We start from the raw sequence: 21,309 nt of genomic DNA on the forward strand, positions 1-21,309 counted from the left end.
AAATTTGTGTATATCGCAAAGAGTATTATTATTATCGATGCATGTAATTTTTTTGCATTTATGTTGTATTATTCTCTTATTATCACAAAGTAACGGAAATCAGTGAGAATTCCATATTATGCCTTCTACTTATTTTCTAGAGTCTGTGCGAAAAGTGAAGAGTCGTGGGATTTGAGGGCGCGCCAGTGCTATTTTATGGTTTTTGCTATGCTAACAACACTGGTCACGTGATTATAGTACGACACTAAAGGTCATGATACTTGAAACCCTTTTGTTCCGGTTTTTTGCCACGGCTTACTAAACGGAGCCTGGTGGTGGTGTCGGCTCGTCAACTCAATCCTCTGATTTAGCGGAGGCACTAGTTTTCTTTTTAAAACACACTCTTGTTTTTATGTCTCAGATACTAAAAAGTGACAGTGCGATTGACAAAACTGCTAAAACTAGTTAAGAATCTGCCCAATACAACTGTCATTTTAGTACCAAACAAGATAGACTCTCATTTATATACTGCCTAATCTGTGCAGTCCAACAGTTATTTTAATACAAAACCGGGTAGATCGGGTAGAAATTGGGCAATAGAACTGTAATTTTACTATCTGGGAATTCTGGGATATAAAAATAGAGCATAAGTAGGTAGGCCTTATTGGGATATGTCCGGTTCTCTCATCTCACGATATTTTACTTCGCCGAAAAGTCACTGCTAAATATGAAATATAATTTCGTAACTATCAGAACCTAGTAAACAAACTTACAAATAAAGAAATATTTTATTAGAAAAAGTTTTATTCTTTGTAATCGAAGTTTGATTAATTATTTATTAAAGACGTTACAATTTGAAACATTACCGTAAATTACCTACATTAATAGGTACATAAAATTGTGTAGTCTGAATTAAAATATTCAATGTCATTTATGTTTGAGTTAGCTTCAGAACAACCAGGGACACTCATAGAACTATCTTCATCTAAATTGGATGTGCTTGAATCCGGCACGTAAATTACAAATTCTTGCATATCACCTACATAGCGGTCTTTTATTCGAGATACGGTAGGTACTTTTACTCAATCCTGAAAAAAAAATACATATAAATATGCATAAAATGGGAAGTATCAAGACTATTTTTCAGTTATTTTTAAAGATCATGATTATCATGAATGACGTGAATATTTTATGAAAATGAATATATTTCTAATGAATATACTTACTGATTATGTACCGGAGACAAGTTATTTAGGGGGCTTATTAAATAGGTAATTATTTAATATTAAATACAACATCAATACCCGTGAATAGCGGAAACACGTTCCGCGACTTTTTTGTAAGTCGATAGTCGGCTTTTAGCCGTTTTCTTCCCGTTGACAAAACCGAACAATGTTAAATATTATTTTTCTTTTGGTTTTATCTACGGTTTTGTCGTATTTTGAAAATATTTTATACATAAAACTTGCGGTTTTTGTTAATAAAAATATACAATGACAGAAGTTTGTTTACTTTTTACAAGACAGGTGTCAAAGGTTTGATTGCCATATAAAATTGAAAATGTTAGTTCCCGTTTCTGCCACGACTCTTCTCTTTCCGCACAGACTCTATCTAGTGATTTGCAGATTCTGAACGTCGCTGAATGATGATGACATGAATCATGGATATGAATCATAAATTACTTGTCAAAAATATCATAGATGGCGCTGTGTATGTAAATATTTGGTAAATATTTTGCTCCGGAAGTTCCGGAATATTTTCAGATTTTGTGTGTGAGATGTGTATGCTAGCTAAATCCATGGTATAATAAATAATATACTTCGAATTAGCATTACAATGATTACAACTATTTTTCATAACTTTACTGGTACGGTACTTACTATAAAATAAAAAATAAACTTGATTGACATATACTTATTTCTGGTATTCGGGAACTTTTAATTTTTATTCAAACAGCCAAGTCTCAAATTAAAACATTGGTGTAATATTTTATTGTACTTATAGCTTACACAAGTCTGGAAATCTGTTATCATGTCAGCAGTAGAAAAACAGGACGAAGCCCCTGATGTGTTGGAGGAGACGGGAGCCCTGGAGGCCGACATCGGTGCTCGATTGTTAGTAAAGCGAAATGAAAAGAATACGTTGCTAATTCAAGTTTCTCTATTAACTTAATACCACTGAGCAAAGATTTTTCATGCAAATCTTAATTTTAAACGTCAAACTTCTATGAAATTATGACGTATAAATAACCCTTGCACTGCGTATGCCAAAGAGTAAAGTAAGTAGGTATATAGGGCGTATGCTATCAAAATCGTTGCAGGCTTTTCTTGGTCTAACTTTAGTTAGGTAGTATTTTCCTCTCGTTGGTGTGGTGAACATTTTTATGTTCTAAGCGGTAGGTAGCGATGTTTGTTTTAACCCTCGTGCCTTGAATGCTTCGCAACGCTCGAGATTCAAATGTTAGAATCCGCTACGCTCGTGGTTCAATTTTGTAATGTTTTACTTGATCAGGTCACGCAGTGTATCTATTAGCCCGAGGAATTAACAACTTTGCCCCCTTGCAAAACAAACTATTTTATTTTTCAGCGACTACCAACTTAGTAACATCGATCCGAGGCTCAAGATCGATATGGATCCGCTGGCGCACAGAGACTTCCGCCCGGAAATGATGTTCATACGCGATGAGCTGCGTCAGGCCAAGTTTCAAGCCCTTGCCGTAAGTACAGGCCAAGTTTCAAGCCCTTGCCGTAAGTACAGGCCAAGTTTCAGGTCATTGCTGTAAGTACAAACTGAATTTCAGCCGTTTCAGCCCTTTGCCGTAAGTACAGACCGTAACATATACAGGTTAAGTTAAAAGACTACCTCTGAGGCCTTACCGCGAAAAACGAAATTAGAAATTTCTTTATCTGCCTCTCTATAGTGATACTCATAGTGATACTGAAACATTTATTTAACATCTTGTAACTTACCTATGTTGAACAAATAAAATCTTTGAATCTTTGAATCTTTGTATCTATCGCTCTAATGCAGTGGTTCCTAACCTTTTCAGTCCGGTCACCTCTATGACTAACTGGGGAACCTGATTTTACCCCTCCTCCCAATGGTAATAAAAAATAAAACGTGTACGTTTGTTGTATTGTTATACCTCATCACCATCGACCTGACGCTCATGTTGAGTCGGTTAGTTTGCGTGTTGCTGACACGGTAAAATGTGCCGCACGCGTCGCTGCACCGCCCGCGCGCCCCCTGCGCGAGCGACCGCCCCCTGTCACCTCGAAGTCACGTCAGCGTGCATATGCTGACGTCGCCGGTCAGCCTGTCGCAGCTAACCGGGTCAACCCGCCTGTCAAGGCGAATGAAGCACGGGCTCCACTTAAGGAGAAGTCCTCCCGCACCGATGTGGATAAGGAGGGATTCACACTGGTGGAAAGGAAACGCAAAGCGCGCAGGGCGCCTCGTAAGACTCTGTGTGGCACTGCGGAGCCGGTTAATTCTGGCCTACGAGTTGCGACACCGAGTAAGGCGCTTTACGTGTCACGCCTACATTACTCCGCCGTGTCCGAAGAGGTGGTGGAGTACGTCCGCCGGAAGACTGGCTACACGCTGAGGGTGCACCAGCTACAGTCGCGTCACTATGTGCACTTCAGTTAATTTGTGGTGCGCGTGCCGCGGCCGCTGCAGGACACCATCGCAAGCGCGGACTTCTGGCCGAAGGGTGTGGTGTTTCGACGGTTCCGGGGCAACCTGCCGAACCCCACGCCGAGTCAGACGACGCTACGGAGCCACGCTGTTACGTCGTCGCCGAAATCTAATATTTAGTTAATTTAATTTTTATGTATATTGTTTTTCCATGTATCTTTTCTTTTATACTTGTAGTTTCACAGTGCCTTGGTTTTATACTGTAATGCTGTGTTACTTATTTGATCAATAAATAAATAAATAAATATTAGGTTAGCTTATTACCCCCGTAAAATACCTGTTTTACCCCCACGGGGGTAATTACCCCCAGGTTAGGAACCCATGAGTAACAGCGACAGAGGCAGACAACGTTTTCCGATTTTTCTAAACATCTAAAACATCAAAGCTTCATTGTACATTCGTGCAACCATTAACTGTCAAAATGCATTCATGAATCCATTCGCAACGGGGTAGGTAATTAATTGGAGGTGAATTACCAGAGGGGTTACCGCGACAACCGAAATTCGCGAATGGGGTTGGCAACTGTCAAAGGTTTGCATAGATGGCACCATCATAGCTTGCCCTTTTTCTAGGATATTTGGCTTAAAGGGCTGGCATACAGGGATTGACAGGGCAAGCTATGATGGCGCCATCTGCTAAATACTTCGACCGGCCAACCCCATTGCGGGGATCTTTCTCTTTTACTCCAATGAAGGCGTAATTAGTGAGACAGAGACAAATGCCCGCAATTCGCGAACTTCGATTTTCGCGGTTATAGCCCTGAATAAAAACTAGTGTCCGACCGAAGGTTCGGTTTCGGTTTCGGTTTCGGCCAGTTTCGGCCAAAAAATCATGTTTCGGCTGTAGTTTCGGTTTCGGCCAAAAAACGGCCGAACCTTTCGGCCGGGCCGAAACTTACGAAATGGTACTTCGGACAAAGACCAAAAGTTGGGGAATAAGTAGGACAACAATATTAATACCTACATATACTGATTCATGTATATTAGGTACAGACATTAATTGGTTTATTATAAAACACAATTCCACTAATGAGGGCGTCACTGGACGGTTGACGCAGTCTTAAGAAGCTGTCAATACCTATAAGTGAATGAGATAGCACTGTCGCATGTTACTGGGCCCTGGGCAAGATAATAATAAGAAAACTAGCCTCACTTTTTTTTTACCTCAATTTACCATTGGTTTGTGTTCCACATGTCCTCTACTTCAGCTTAGCCTTTGGCCTCGCTGCGCCATGCTCGGCCTGCGGTCTCGCTTTTGAATACAATGGACATTGGTTGGAGTCTGTGCTCAACTACTTATCCTTAAGCCTTAAGCACGGCTTTGACTTCGCATGAAAGTTCGCCTCAATGGGGCACTTCGGACTTTTCGGCCCAGGTGAAGATCGGTACCCGGCCTTGCGATATTGTTAACAAAAAATTTCGCGCTCGCTGCGCTCGCGTTTTTGGTTGACCCTGTGTCTTCATGTTAGCTTGACTGGTGAATGAATAGAGTTAGACCAACAAAATTCTGCAATGATTTTGATAGCATACGCAGTGCAACTAGTGCAAATGTTCTTTATACGTCATAATTTCATAGAAGTTTTGACGTTTAAAATAACACTTGCACTGCGTGTGTTATCAACTTATCAAAATTGTTGCAGAATTATCTTGGTCTAACTCTAGTAATTTTCATAAAAAACTGCTTAAGTAACATCAATTTCAAGGACATTGGCTGTTGACAGCCCCATAATATGTGTGTAAAAGCGGCTTTATGACATTTTTTCAACGATTTTAACAAGTCTACAAAAGTTTCGGTTTCGGTTTCGGTTTCGGCCGAAACTAGAGCCAAAGCCGAACATTCGGTTTCGGTTTCGGTTTCGGCAAAAAAACATGTTTCGGTCGGACACTAATAAAAACACACTCCCTGTCCACTGTCCCTTTTTCTTTAGTATGTAACAAATGATAATTATGTTCTCTCCGTCAGGTCCGCCGCACGGCTCTCAAGAAGTTGCTGCTGCAGGACTTCATCCGCGAGGACTGCGAGCTGAGGAACCTCGGGCTGGCGTACGCGCCGGCCGATCCCTAACCAGCAACCCAGAGCTATAACCGCCAAAATCTGACTTCGTCAATAGGGAATATTACGCAAAACTCTGCGTAGGTGGCGCCACTCCCACAACAAGTCACAATCTAAGGCCCCTTACACACTATCGCACCGCACCGCGACCTTGGAGCGTCGCATCCGTAAGTAGAGATATCTGTTTTTCGCTCTCACTTATGGGTGCGACGCTCCAAGGTCGCGGTGCGGTGCGATAGTGTGTTATAACTTTAAGGGTCTACCTCAAACGAGAGAGTCGAAATTTTCTCGCATATTCGAGCGATAAAGAGGCATATCTGCCTGATAGCTGAGTTTCGATTTCGCGTTTCCCGGTAGGCCCTTTGTAAACAAACCGCCTTGATGTACGATGTCATATTTGATTGTCAGTGAAAACTTGTCAAAAAACAGTTTAAGGTACAGTATGTATAAGTTACTCTATGGTACACTTACGTCGCTAGTACTGCACTCTGGCGGCAAAACTTTGCAGTAATACTCCCTATTGCGGGCATTTTTCTCTGTCACTTATAATTTTATTACGTCTTAATGAGAGTAAAAGAGAAAGATCCCGGCAATTTACGATTTCAGTTTTCGCGGTAGACCCCCAGACCCTCAAGTCCTGTGGGCTCTACAGACGTGACGAATATCGCATATCGAATAGAGTCTGGCTAATGAAAGTTGAGCCTGAGATTTATTTAAAACAATTCAGTTCGGTCTCGCTTAACTTACAGCGCAGTCGTGTTCCGATTTAATTGAAATTATTTTAATACACCGAACAACCAAAACTAACCTTATAACCGTGATCCCTAAAGTTGACTTTTGCTTGGAAGTGTATCCATAAGTTGCGAGTGCACAGTGCGTGTGACCCTGCTCTTCACCCCCGCGCGTCGTGTGCGCCACCGGTCGCTAAGTTGTAAACAACTTAAGGAATTCGGCGTCGTGTGGAATCACCCGCAATACCTACCTAAATTATGGGTACTCCTCGTACACCACCTAAAAGTGGCTCCCAGCCGGATCTTCCCACCTATATAGACCAAGAAAATCATCACATCACCTTACGGAAGAGAAGACACCCGGATCTTGATTATGACATCAAACAGGAACTTGCTGCCTTTAGACAGGATATGACAACCCTCCTTAAAGAATTCACAAATGATTTTACTAACACGCAAGATCAAAAGTTGGCCGGCATGCGTGAGGATATAAGGTCTGAAATTCGGGAGCAGCTAAGCGAATTTAAATCATTGTCAGAGAGCTTGAAGGAGACACAATCACGCGTTGAAACCAGTTTGTCTGATTTTAATACTAGAATTACTACCGCCGAGAAGAAAGTTGCCTCAGTAACATCTATTACAAAAAATCTCCATGAAGCCCAGGAAACTATCAATCGGCTAGTCATTGAAAACAATTCAAGTAAACAATTTTCAATGCTTAATAACCTGGAGATCTCTGGCATACCGTACTCCAAAGGTGAAAATTTAATGACTATCCTTCGAGACATATGCGCCAAGGTCGGGTATCATCTGGGTGAAAGTGACGTCGACGTTATTCACCGGGTGCGTCGCTTTCAAACGAGCCAGGATGAAGCGCTAAAGAACAGCAGACCACCGGCAATAATTGCTAGATTTACACAACGATGCCAGAAAAATGAATTACTAGTTGCCGTTCGTGCGCGCCGTGGCCTGACAACGGCTGACATCGGTTTGCCGGGGCCCGCTGCAGCTGTGTACGTCGGCGACCACCTGACCTCCGTTAACAAATTACTCTTGAAGCAGGCTAGGCAATTAAGATTAGAGCATAACTATACTCACCTTTGGGTTCGTGATTGTAAAATTTTCATTCGAAAAACCGACCAAAGTAAAGTTTTACTCATTAGTAACGAAGCCGATCTAAAAAAAATAAAGTGACCATTGTACTTTCATTTAATGTGGTACCTATATAAGGTTGTCATAATTATTTCGGTGAACTTATTTGCATTAGCTACCTTCTTAACACCATGTGTACTCACGAAATGTTATCACGATGTCCCCGATTATTTGGTCGGTATTTACGCTTGTTATCTTAAAAACATGTTTACCTATGCACTTCAACGTTTTTTCCGTGTTCTATTAAGCAAATACCATGCATGCACGTCTTATAAATATAAATATATTACTGATCTATTTTTGGTATATTCCCTTACTTACATCTTTTCTTCTATATTAATCAATTATTTCTTTTTGTTTCTTGGCGCATTGAAACCTGTTTTTCTAAAACATTATATTTTAAATATAATATATAATATAATAATGGCTAATACACTCTTTAGTGGTTATTACCAAAATGTGAGGGGCTTGCGAACAAAAGCTGGTGAGTTTTTCTCTAAAGTAGCTCAGTCAGATTATGATTTTATTTGTTTGACGGAAACTTGGCTTACTCCTGATTTTTATGACGGGGAATTCTTTGACAGTAGTTTTAATGTATTTCGGTGTGATCGGTCGGTGGCGGATAGCGGAGCGACTCGTGGCGGCGGGGCGGCCGTGGCCGTCCGAGCTTGTTGCCAACCGGTACGCCGCGACTGGCCCGTGCCGCCGCGCGCCCACTGTGAATGTGTCTGGGTTTCTATTCCACTCGACCTGCATGGACGAAATGCTCGTAACCCTCAAAACCAATCTTTTTTGAATATAGCCTGTATTTACATTCCCCAGGGTCCTGGACACAGGGATTCGCTAACTTCTTTTTTTGAAACTGCAGATCAAATTATTACCGATAGGCCAAATGATCTATTCTTGCTTACAGGAGATTTTAATATACCGGAAGCCGAGTGGGTGCCCCACTCGTCCCCGGGAATGCATTTAATTACAGGTAACAGTTACACAACACGAGTGCTGCACGATTTTTTATCGTATACTGAATTAAAACAATTTAATGGAGTTCATAATGTTAATAATCGCATTCTCGATTTAATATTGTGTAGCACAGAGTGTACAGTTTCTCCTTGCGACCTACCACTCACGTCTGAAGATAATCACCACAAAGCGTTAACCATAGATTTATATTTAAAATTTGAACCCTCTCTTAATCCGAAACCTAATAGTATTTATAATTTTAAGAATGGTGATTATAACAAAATTAATTTAGAATTATCTAAAATCAATTGGTATTATATCATGGAAAATATCGATTTGACAAGCTGTGTAACAAAATTCTACGATATTTTGAGACAGCTGATTAGTGACTATATCCCTATGCGTCGAATCAACGTTTCGGCGTCCGTTCCGGTGTGGCACATTAGACCATTAATAAAGTTGTTACGTGAAAAACGTAAGTTTCATAAGAATTGGAAAAAATACGGCAATCCTTTGGATTATGAATCTTTTAAGATATTACGTAAACGAGCAGAAAAAATGGAAGCACAATGCTACAAAAATTACATTTCTCATTCCGAATATAAAATAAAATCATGTCCAAATTATTTTTGGTCTTATATAAAGTCTATTAATTCTAAAAATAAATTACCACAAACGATGAGATATAAAGATCATACTACCTCAGATGGTGCAGAAATCTGTAATTTATTTAATGACTTTTTTCACTCCGTTTTTGAGGAATCTCATAGCAGCTTGTTTGTCGATACTTTACTGCCACCCGCCGAACCCTTAGTAGATATGTGTACTATAAACATTGATCGAGCATCTGTCCATAGGCTTTTAAACATAATTAATACTAACAAAGGTGCAGGCCCTGACGGCATTCATCCTATTTTCATAAAAAAATGCTCAGCAAACCTCGCAATACCTTTAACTATTATTTTCCAAAAATCTATTAAATCTGGCTGTGTTCCCGAAATCTGGAAAAGAGCATTCGTGACGCCTATCCCCAAGGGTCAAGTTAGCAACAATATTGAACAATTTAGGCCTATATCAAAATTATGTCAATTCAACAAAATTTTCGAAAAAATAGTCACTAGTCAGCTTTCTCAAGTAGTTAAAAACCATATCAGCCCCAATCAACATGGCTTTTTCAAAGGTCGGTCGGTAGACACTAATCTCTTAACTTTTGCTAATGATATTTTAGTCGCAATGGATGGAGGCTCATGTGTAGAGGCTGTGTACACTGATTTTGCCAAGGCCTTTGACAAAATTTGTCACAACAAGCTTCTTCTCAAGCTTTGGCACCTCGGGATACACGGAGACCTTTTCCGTTGGATTAAATCTTACATTGAAAATCGAAGCCAATGTGTAGTATTATCGGGTTACACTTCTCAATGGAAAACAATTAGTTCCGGTGTACCCCAGGGATCTCATTTAGGCCCGTTGCTTTTCACGCTATTTATTAACGATTTAGATAAATACATCAAACACTCAAAGGTTTTGCTCTACGCAGATGACACGAAAATTTATAAAGTCATAAATACGATTGAAGATTATTATTTGCTGCAGGATGATTTAATAAGTTTTGAGACATTCTGTAAAGATAATGACTTATTTTTAAATATAAATAAATGTTCTGTAATAAACTTTACACGGAAAAAATATAATGCACAATATAACTTCACATTATGTAATAATTACCTGCGTAGAGTAACACTAATCCGTGATCTTGGAGTTCTAATGGATTCTAAACTGTCGTTCATACCTCATTTAGATTCTGTCATAAAAAAGGCGTACAAACAACTAGGCTTCATTCTAAGAGTTGGTAAACCGTTTAAAAATAGTACCACCTACAAAATCCTTTTTAACAGCTTTGTTCGCAGCCATCTCGAGTTTGCTAGCACAGTTTGGAAACCTTATCATAATATCCATATTGAACGAGTGGAACGGATACAAAGAAAGTTCCTTAAAACTCTCGATTTTAGAACTGGTCACACACATGTTAGCTATAGCGAATCACTGATCCACCATAAACTTCAAACACTCAGTAACCGTCGAGATATCGCAGATTCCGTCTTACTCTATAAAATTATGCGCAATATGTTAGATGTCCCCTCACTACTACACCAAATACAGCTCAGGGTTCCTCGTAGACGTCAGCGCCACTGTCAGAAGAAAAGGTTATTCTCGATTCCCAACAGTAGAACGTGTTATGCACAAAATATATTCATAAGACGTGCCTGCAAACTATTTAACGAAAATGACAAGCTCTCTAACATAGATATATTTACTTGTTCCACGAATACTTTAAAACGTGCTTTTCTTTAGGTAATATCTTTTCCTTTCTTTACGCTCTCAAATGTTTAGTTTTGGGTAACATTTAAAATTGTAACAGACTGTTGATTTTATGTAACAAATGAAACTCTAGGTCTAAACTTAAGCAATATTGTATATAAAGTCCGTCAACCAAATCTTGTCAGTAGTAAAAGGCGGCAAATTTGAAAAATCGCGGGTTAGCAACACTGTGTTCAAATAATTCCAAAACGCGTGTCATCTGTGTTTTATCTGTGGAATGTGGATCGTGAATGACAGCCGTCACCTTATTTGTTTTCATTTGGTTTTCATTCTGAATCGTTTCTGTTTCAAGAGATATTTCTGCTGTCACCATTAAATACCAATACATTAAATAAGAATAAGCAAAGCTAAGGGGCCTACAATGTACAATCATGCTCGTTGATGGTAAACATTACTAAAAATTGAGGTTATGACAAGTATTGGAATATTGGAAGAACTCTTTCGAACTTTTAAGATTATGTTCAGTTTTTTGTTTTAGGGTTAAAAGGCATAAATAAAATTAAAACGTACCTATGCCTAAATCTATCCAACAAGACCATAAATTGTGTCCTGGAAACCGTCCATAGGCCCACATGTCTAATATTTTCAGCAATCAGTTGTGACTATTTACAAAGGTAAACCTTTTAAACAGTATTAAGAGCCTTGATTATATCGCCGTTCTTTCGCAATATCTACCTAATCCATACATGTTTGTTGCAGGATTAAATCTTGCCCAATATAAGGCGTTCGTAGTAGGTAGTATCTTTTCAGACAATACTTACCTATGGCGGTTTATGTACGTGTAAAACGCAACCAAGTCGAAAAGTGACCCTTATCTTATTTACCTTTAAATTAAATAAATACCCAAATATCAGTTGTTTTATTTTTAATATGTATATTGTACAATATATACCAATCAAAAAAAATACACAGGTATGTCATATTCATCCAGAACAGTACACTAATTTACATTAACAAGTGGCATATTATATTGTAAATAACAAATATATGCACTATCTAATTATCTGCATTTTGATATGATTTTATTTTAGTAAACTTAGAAGACATAGATAGGGAACAAAGAGAATATAAGCACTTCTATAGGGAGTTGTTTTTGATATCTTCAAATTTGTTCATCATTTTGATTAACATTGTTTTAACATCGCTTTTAAATTGTCCGTCCATGTTTCAATTTTTTTTAATAAACCGCGAGTGACAATTTGAATTGACGTACGCACGCAGGGCGCGCTCAGCGGAAAAAAAAAACTGTTGGTTCGATGTACATTGTTGCTTTTCTTAGCGCAATACTGCTCTTTGAGTGTTGCCCTACTTTAGTTTGCTTTACATTGCTACTGACAAGATTTGGTTGACGGACTATATAAGTACTGTTTGTAAACGACTGTATGTTTCTAAAATATAATAAATAAATAAAATAAAACTTTTTATATGGCAACTTTTTTTCCTATCAAATAAGCTGTCAGTTTCAAGCTGTCATTTAATTTCATAGTAATTTTATTGCAAGGTGCGGTTTTTATTGAAATTTCCGCGTTATCTCAGGCTCAACTTTCATTAGCCAGACTCTATCAGATGAAGTACTAATAATACATAATAATAAAATTTAGGTAATTCGTGCCTTGGTACTTCAATTCATAGCGACGATAAGTTGTAAACTGTAATGCCGGGTCCACATTAAGGGGAAACGCCGGGAACCCGTTACATAAGGCCCCGTTCGCACGAGCGCTTTTTCAACGTACGTTAAAAAAGCGCTTGAATGACACAAATGGATACATGTGTTTTTATTCACACGATGGCGGTGGCGCTTTTTATCAAGCGTTGTTGGATTTTCGACTTTAAGCGTTGGTCGTTAAATCAAATTTAGCGTGTGGACGGATTCAAGCGCTTTTTAAGGCGCTCGTTAGTAGGAGGCCTTATTGAATGTTTTTCATAAGCCCCCTCCACACTAGTGCGCGAATAGCGGCGTGAAGCCGAAATTCACGCACATAGTTTGGAGGGGGCTATACGGCCACTGCCAAAGGTTTTTTTTTAAACGTCAAAACTTCTATGAAATTACGACGCAAGTATAAATAACACTTGCACTGCGTATTATGCTATCAAAATCGTTGCAGACTTTTCTTGGTCTAACCATAGAGAAATATAAGTAAAGAAAGAGTGGTAAAACCATACATCAGTTTTCTTACCAAAACACGAGTTATTTCGTAGTCGACATCTAACGTCAAGTAGCGGACATTAATAGTTCTGCTAGTTGACAATAGATGTCGCGGCAAAGTAAAACTCTAGGTAATGATCAACAATTTTCAGCTAATATTATAACCGGATGCACTGCAACTCTATTTTCAACTCCTGCTTATAATAATTATTTTTAAATTGTTTTAGTAGTACATTTTTCGTCAATAGCGAAATTTGTGACATCTGGTGTCATGTCAAGTAGCGGTATTGATAGTTCCACTACATGACGTTAGATGTCGACTACGAAATAACTCGCGTTTTGGTAACTGATGTATGGAGTTACCACTCTTTCTTTCCTTATATTTCTCTATGGTCTAACCTAACAAAGTGGTTCGCGGTAAACCCTATATAGGCTAGGATGTCGAACAGTTACACCGAGCATGGTCCGATATGCTCATTGCCGGTTCTATGGAAAACTTAAATATTGTATTGTACGACTGTACAGTCAGCAGCAGAAGTTGCTAAGCGGGCGACGTGTTCAAAATGATCTTGACGCGACTTTATTGTTAAGGTATAAGAGCGTGTCAAGTTAATCGTGAACACTTCGCCCGCATAGCAACTTCTGCTGCTGACTGTACGAGACATTTATCTCCATTATCAAAGAGAATAGAGCCATTATCTATTTAATAACTTGATTATCTTTACATCGGTTTATTTATATGTTATTTGCAGTTTAAGGTTTAAATACGTGTACAGCTGCATTTTTATAATATGTGCACTGTGTGGAAAGAGAAGAGTCGTGGAATGTATGGGGCCCAATACTCTCTGGGACTCTTCTCTTTCCGAACAGACTCTAACAAGAATTTGGAACAGTGAAGTGCTACAGAGGGGCTCCGCGAAAACCGTTTTTCACAAATAGCGGGGATCTTTCTCTTTTAATCCAACGAAGGCGTAATTAGAGTGACAGAGAATGCCCGCAATTTGCGAACTTCGATTTTCGCGGTTATAGCCCAGAGTTCAAAGTCATCGTACATCGATAAATTGAATCTGAGCAAAACATTATTGAATAACACATAGCTAAAAAAGTTTTGGCCATAAAATATTAACGATTAATAGCATAAGTAAAGAAAGAGTGGTAACTTTTAAGTTTAATTTTTTTAAGTTTTCTTACCAAAACGCGAGTTATTATATTTCGTAGTCGGCATCTAGCGTCAAGTAGTGGAACTATCAATACCGCTACTTGACACCAGATGTCACAAGTTTCGCTATTGACGAAAAATGTACTAAGTACTAAAACAATTTAAAACTAATAATTATAAGCAGGAGTTGAAAATAGAGTTCCGGTGCGTCCAGTTATAATATTAGCTGAAAATTGTTGATCATTAGAGTTTTACTTTGGCGCGACATCTATTGTCAACTAGCTTCTGCTCAACGATTTTCAGCTAATATTATAACCGGATGCACCGGAACTCTATTTTAAAATCCTTCTGCTTATAATATTAGTTTTAAATTGTTTTAGTAGTAAATTTTTCGTCAGTAGCGAAACTTGTGACATCTGGTGTCAAGTAGCGGTATTGAAGTTAGATGTCGGCTACGAAATAACGTTTTGGTAACTAAACTGATATGCTGATGTATGGGGTTACCACTCTTTCTTTACTTATTCGCTAGGTGCACGACTGGTGCTGCCCTCATTTTGGCGGACTTTCTACGTTAAATCTTATGGACTAAAATTAGTTCAAGCGGCTGCCGCTAGTACTAATGGCGGACATTCCATAAGATTACCTGTGTTTGTGACGATCAGCGCCACTTCCCCCTCCACCGACTTCGCACCTTGCCAATATTTCTCTATGATAATCGTCTCCCTGATAGCCTCTTTAAAAAATTGTGATAATAACGCCATCTAGGAAACGTTTACCGCAACAGGAGACAGCGGACGTGAAACAAGAAAATTGTTGGACATTTAGTTCAACTATTCGACGCTAGAGAGTGCTGCCACCCAAAAATGGTTGAAAATACCGGTGATGAATATAATATGATACCGGAGAATACGCCAGCCGAATTATTGCAAGAAATTATACTTGAATTATTTGAGCTAAGGCATTCAGTTAAGACTTTAGATCTCACCGTACGTAAAAACTTGAATACAACTTTGAATATACTTTGGACATTAAATATATGTCTATGTGTATTAAATGTATGCTATACTTACAACTATAACATAAATGACCAAGACAAAGTCCTGAACGAAAAGTTTAACTTTATGGAAGAAAAAATAGATCAACAGCAGGCAATTATACAAAGATTGGAACGGCAACTTAGGATAAGTAATAAATACCAATTTAAAAATGTCATATTAGACAGTTTTTTCAAGCAAAATAGTGACATCTTCTTATCAAATATTAGTGAGAAAGAGAGTAAATCGCACTTCGAGAAAAAAGGAAACATTTTTGTCAATCAACTTCAATATTATCTTGAAGGCTTGGAAGAAGAATTCGTTAGTTCACGTAAATTAGAGAATGTACAAATATCCCCGACTTACTTCAGCACAGACCAAATAAGCAAGCTCAACTTTGAACTAAAGGAAATTGCCGAGACATATCAAGGAACAAATATCTTTCCTAAAATAGAAGTTGTACATAATACAAACCCGTCTGAGGACCATCCAGTTATGAAGAGACTGTCTAATGGAGTTGTTTACGAGAAATTGCCAAGAGCTGGCTCTATTAATTCTCATTATGCAATTAAAATTGGCACAAGCGGTTTTAAAAGGTCCCATGTCCGTGATCTGCTGGCAGAGAATCAGGAGATGACATTGTATGACGTTGTAAGAGAAGGATTGAAATCTACAGACGAATGGAGAGAGTTGTCGAGAATATACAACTTTCTCGATCCCGTTCACGATGGGTATGCGAGGAATTACCCGGATTGACTCTATCTTGTACTGCAACTGAATTCTTCATTGGCAAGTTACGGAAAAAATACAAAACGAGGGTAATTATGTGACCATAAGAATACAGAATTACGTATCATTGCCAATCTCTCTGATAATGTCTTTTGTACCACCAAGTATACCTACCCAAACCAAATACGTGGATACTAATACTTAAGAGAGGGCGTAAAGCCAGGAAATTAAAAGGGAACAAAAGATATGGCGCTCCGCGCGAAACTTACGATGGAAGACATGGCCATTCTGTGGGGTTTTAACTTGTATGTCAATTACTCTGAAAATATTGTTTTGTTTAAAAAAAACCTCGTTAGGTGTCTCGGGTATTACACCTATCACTAGCTATTTTTTTATACTAAAATTATTCTGCTATGGTATGCAGGGTAACGATGTAGAACTGAAAATAAATGAAAATTAGACATGTTTTCGTGTTTTTTATTCCTATGGTTTAAAGGTTATAATTTATAACTACGCAAAGAACGGCATCAGTATTTTGCGCCTTTAGTTGCCGGCCGACAACAAGCTAAGGAAGCGAAGCGTGAATCTCGCGACAGTCGCGACCTAAACGTGTAAGCGCCATGAATTTCGCGGCGCTTACGACGTTTTGGTCCCGTGGTTCACGCCCCGCTCCCCTCGCCTAAGTATAGGTTGCGATTGCGATAATTTCATTGTTTGGTATGCCTTTTCAGTGTTTTCGAGAAGGATTTGCGCTACAGCACTACCCGAGGTTTGCACTCTCGATTTTTGAGCACCACACAGGCACATATACTAAAGGTTAAACTCTTGATAAGTTATACCCAATTATGTTCTTTTAATGTTTGCTGCAGACGTGCCTTAACTAAATTAATGCGCTAAAATTATAATAATATATTAATAACCTCTTGACCGTGATAAGGAGCCTGAACGAATTATTAACCATATTTTGTATTTTTTTCAAAAAAGCTTTTTCTGGACTATATATATACAGCACAACCAAGGTTTGTTAAAATCTAACGAACACTTCTGTACATGACCGAGGCCTAGGTCAAACCAGCTAGGTACTCCGTGTGACGCATGTGTGTGACTCACGAGAATAAGCAAACAATTCATAACAAACGCACATGATGCTTCTCCTCATATGTCGGACGCGAACGCATTCCTATCGCGAATACTATCTTGTTGATGCAGTCGCGGTCAGATAACGAATTGAGCACCAGCGGATTAACAACCGATTTCAATCTTATCAATTTTAAATACTTTATTTAGTTATTAATGCTTGTGGATAATTTGTTGCCAACCGAACACCTGATAGACCCTACTGGATATCATTAGAATCATAATATTCAAAATGGTTGCTTATTTGTATTCAGCATTTTTCACAACCGCGTTGCTTCTGTGCGCCTACCGTTATTTACCAACAATACCAAGACAGGAAGAGGAAAACATAATCAGATATATTCTACTGTGGTCTGACCCAAGTCTTGCTCCTTTGAGTTTTTTAAGTCACGCATTCGACGCGTTTACATCGAACGATTGTGAATACACGAATTGCTACGTGTCGTATAATCTCAGCGATCTGGAAGGCGCGGTTAATTTCGATGTAATCGTGTTCAACGGACGGCAACTGCCTAAAGCACACCATTGGCCACGATATAGGTCGCTTAAGCAGAAATACGTTTATGCCAACATGGAGTCGCCTCAGAATTTTCCCGTTCACGACACTCACCTCAACGGCTTCTTTAATTGGACCTGGACGTATAAGTTGGATTCTGATTTGCGTTGGGGCTACTTCACAGTTTACAACTTGGCCGGGCAAGTTGTTGGGCCTAGAAAAGAAATGCATTGGCAAGAGATGGATGCTATAGACGACCAGACCAAGACTCGTTTGTCTTCGAAGAGCATAGCAGCAGCTTGGTTCGCGTCTGATTGTAACACACTTAGTAAAAGGGAAGCATTTGCTAAAGCTTTGGAAAAAATGCTACACCGACGCGGACTTTTATTACACGTTTACGGGGCGTGTGGCCATGGGCGCCACGGCGTGTGTTCGCGGGGAAATCCAGAGTGTGACAAAGTGTTGGAAAAGAAATACTACTTCTACTTGGCGTTTGAGAATTCGCTGTCTGAAGACTATGTGACAGAAAAGGTGCTGACGGCTCTGAACCACTACACTGTGCCTATTGTGTTCGGAGGAGCTAATTATTCCAGGTAAGAGCTAGTTTACTATCCCAATGTATTCCTGGTTTGGCCAGGGACTGTCTCATTTCAAACATAGGTATCATACCGGCTTTGTCGTACGTTAGTGGCAGCACCCAAAAAAAGGGATGATTATAGTTTTTTTCTTCTTTTTAGGGTTCCGTAGCCAAATGGCAAAAAACGGAACCCTTATAGATTCGTCATGTCTGTCTGTCTGTCCGTCTGTCTGTCCGTCCGTATGTCACAGCCACTTTTCTCCGAAACTATAAGAACTATACTGTTGAAACTTGGTAAGTAGATGTATTCTGTGAACCGCATTAAGATTTTCACACAAAAATAGAAAAAAAACAATAAATTTTTGGGGTTCCCCATACTTCGAACTGAAACTCAAAAATTTTTTTTTCATCAAACCCATACGTGTGGGGTATCTATGGGTAGGTCTTCAAAAATGATATTGAGGTTTCTAATATCATTTTTTTCTAAACTGAATAGTTTGCGCGAGAGACACTTCCAAATTGGTAAAATGTGTCCCCCCCCCCCCCTGTAACTTCTAAAATAAGAGAATGATAAAACTAAAAAAAATATATGATGTACATTACCATGTAAACTTCCACCGAAAATTGGTTTGAACGAGATCTAGTAAGTAGTTTTTTTTTATACGTCATAAATCGCCTAAATACGGAACCCTTCATGGGCGAGTCCGACTCGCACTTGGCCGCTTTTTATTATCAAATAGTTAGGCGAGGCCGAGGGTAGGGGATACAGAACCAATTTCATCACGCGACGTTTTCGCACGCACGCTCTATGTTTGTTTGACCGTTGTTCAGCCATTGAGTTGTAAATGTGCACGTGTTGTGTGTAAACACGAGGTGTAGGTATTATGAATTGAAATTTATGTTATTAATGAAATCACAGACGCGGTGTCGGTGCATTCTTGTTTGTATGAAAATATTGGTTGTAAACAACTATAAAAGAGATTTCAGGTAAAAATATGAAGGCTGGTTGCAGATTTAACACAAAAGTCTTGACGTGAAAATATCAGCTTGCATGAATATAACATTTTGGGCTTAATCAGGAAATAGGTACGGCATTTAAGCCCTCAATTTTGGGAATCTTCACAGGTTAGAATGGATTTAATTGTATGGTACGAGGGGTATAGTGTTATACCCCCTCGGGCGGCAAAGCAATATTTCAAATCAGCCTCGAGGCGGCAAATTTTCAATAATAAAAATGGCGGCCCCCACTTCCGCCGCTGTCCATTTCAAGGCATTTTTTGAAGTACGAGGGGATATACATCATTCCCTTCGATCAAGGATCAAGGAATGGGAGAGGTTTTACTATAATACGGTATTTGACTGTGTTTAAAGAAATATTTTACACCATGCATGAAATAAAACACCAGAAGATTAATTGAGAAACGTAGAGCAGTTATTTTTAGACACAATTTGTATTTTAAAACCCGTATTAAACTATAAAGAGTAGTGGATTTGATTGTGACGTAACATGCTAGTGTTTCATATAAATTCCATAGTAGCAAAATCGTTTTGACAGTTCGAAAAAATAAACTGATTTAACTAGTAGTCAAATAGCCTATGATGGAATGCTGATGTCGCAGGTTCCTGCCTCCGGGCAGCTACTTGGATGCGCGCGAGTTGGGCGCCAAACGTCTGGCGGAGCGGATGGCCGCCATCATTGATGACCACAAGACAGGCAACGGCCGCCTGTACTTTGACTTCTTTAGGTAATCCTTTTGTCAGTGTAAAAATAACGGTGGACCGACGCCTTAGATTTTTGCGTAAATGCCGACACCGCACAAGAACGCAGTAGGGTCACAGACTTATACCATCTTTTACACAACTACCCAATGGAGAAAGAACATTTCAAATATGCTAGCCCTGTAAGTAGTACCGAGCGAACAATGGCGATGCATGCAGCTCGGGTGCGCGCCACCCACCCCTCGCCCCTCGCACCCCGCAAGTCTGTCTAGCTAAAGTCTATTTTTTTATTCCGTAGACTGAAATGACAGTTAATAGTATGAACATGAAATGTCATTTCATACTATTAACTGTCATTTCAGTCTACCGAATAAAAAAATAGACTTTAGACGGCTTCGTCGAATGACTGTATTGTTTTATAGCCTCGTAAGACCCAGGGCAAATTTGGCGCTTTTGAATTTGGAACTTTTTTTTATTTCTATATGAGTCAAACTGGAGTCAAAATTCGAATTTAATTTGTACTTGTACAAGTACACGGGGACTTACGAGGATAGACTGTGATCGAGTCTATTGTGCCGGTCCGTCCGTTTGCCAGCGGCGCGTTCGGCGGGGCGTGCAGAGTTCTGTCGAGCGTCCAAATGATTTGTTATGAGCAACGTGTACTATACCACGAGTTGACACTTACATATTCGCTAACGTCTGCGGAACTTACTTTTTCATCTCGCTCGCACTAATGTGCTGTATTTTCCAGATGGCGCAACCATTACACATTCAAAGAAACAGCTCGGGGAGAAGACGTATGCAACATTTGTAAACTGCTCAACGACCCAGCGGCACCGAAAACGACTGTTTATGAAAATTTTAGAGAATGGTGGATGGTCAAGAGTTAAGAGCCTCTCAGAAACAGTGATATCCAGAATAAGATAACATAAGAGTTGGAAAAATATTTTGACCATCAAACATTTTTTTATTAAAAAGATAAAAGAAAGTAGAGCCATTAGAATAAAATAAATATCGTGCAATATATGTTTTTTTTCACATATTTAATCACACAAACGAGTCCAAAAAGACCCGCCAAGATGTAATAAGAAATTACGTGAGCTCAAACTTTTTTTTTGTTAAATTTGACCAAAACTTTATACCTATAAGACTTAAATTATATCTAGCCGTGTTATTAGTTCATGTAACTTCTGATACCATAGTTAAAAGAAACAGCGAATTTAAGTTTTTCATACAAAACTTGTTTTTGCTCTATTTCGTTTGTTTTATAAACTGGAGCTAAACTAATTACAGAGGAGGTAGCGCGTCACTATGTCTGTCACTTTCGCACTTACATACTTGTTAGGTTAGAACGTGA

General features: G+C 39.0%; 2 protein-coding genes across 2 annotated transcripts; both read left to right on the forward strand.

Moving 5' to 3' along the window:
• The first annotated feature begins 1,983 nt into the window (after window positions 1-1,983).
• LOC134656456 (uncharacterized) lies at window positions 1,984-5,755 on the forward strand. Its single transcript, XM_063511988.1, has 3 exons — window positions 1,984-2,093; window positions 2,566-2,695; window positions 5,641-5,755. The coding sequence occupies exons 1-3, from the start codon at window positions 2,011-2,013 to the stop codon at window positions 5,740-5,742; spliced, it is 315 nt and encodes a 104-aa protein (XP_063368058.1). The 5' UTR covers window positions 1,984-2,010; the 3' UTR covers window positions 5,743-5,755.
• A 964-nt stretch (window positions 5,756-6,719) lies between these two features.
• On the forward strand, window positions 6,720-20,842 carry LOC134656553 (uncharacterized). The gene is made up of 6 exons (XM_063512112.1): window positions 6,720-7,528; window positions 8,057-8,097; window positions 8,527-8,592; window positions 17,415-18,249; window positions 19,853-19,978; window positions 20,704-20,842. Exons 1-6 carry the CDS (start codon window positions 6,720-6,722, stop codon window positions 20,840-20,842), a joined length of 2,016 nt encoding a protein of 671 aa, XP_063368182.1.
• Window positions 20,843-21,309: the final 467 nt, after the last annotated feature.

The sequence above is a fragment of the Cydia amplana genome, chromosome 18 (assembly GCF_948474715.1).
Source record: "Cydia amplana chromosome 18, ilCydAmpl1.1, whole genome shotgun sequence".
In the NCBI taxonomy this organism is placed as follows: Eukaryota; Metazoa; Arthropoda; class Insecta; order Lepidoptera; family Tortricidae; genus Cydia; species Cydia amplana.

Coding starts and splice junctions, on each gene's coding strand:
- LOC134656456 (XM_063511988.1), top strand. CDS start 2,011: ATGTCAGCAGTAGAAAAACAGGACGAAGCCCCTGATGTGTTGGAGGAG. Junction 2,094..2,565: donor GCCGACATCGGTGCTCGATT/GTTAGTAAAGCG, acceptor TTTATTTTTCAG/CGACTACCAACTTAGTAACA. Junction 2,696..5,640: donor CCAAGTTTCAAGCCCTTGCC/GTAAGTACAGGC, acceptor TCTCTCCGTCAG/GTCCGCCGCACGGCTCTCAA.
- LOC134656553 (XM_063512112.1), top strand. CDS start 6,720: ATGGGTACTCCTCGTACACCACCTAAAAGTGGCTCCCAGCCGGATCTT. Junction 7,529..8,056: donor TTACTCTTGAAGCAGGCTAG/GCAATTAAGATT, acceptor TACACTCTTTAG/TGGTTATTACCAAAATGTGA. Junction 18,250..19,852: donor GGAGGAGCTAATTATTCCAG/GTAAGAGCTAGT, acceptor CTGATGTCGCAG/GTTCCTGCCTCCGGGCAGCT.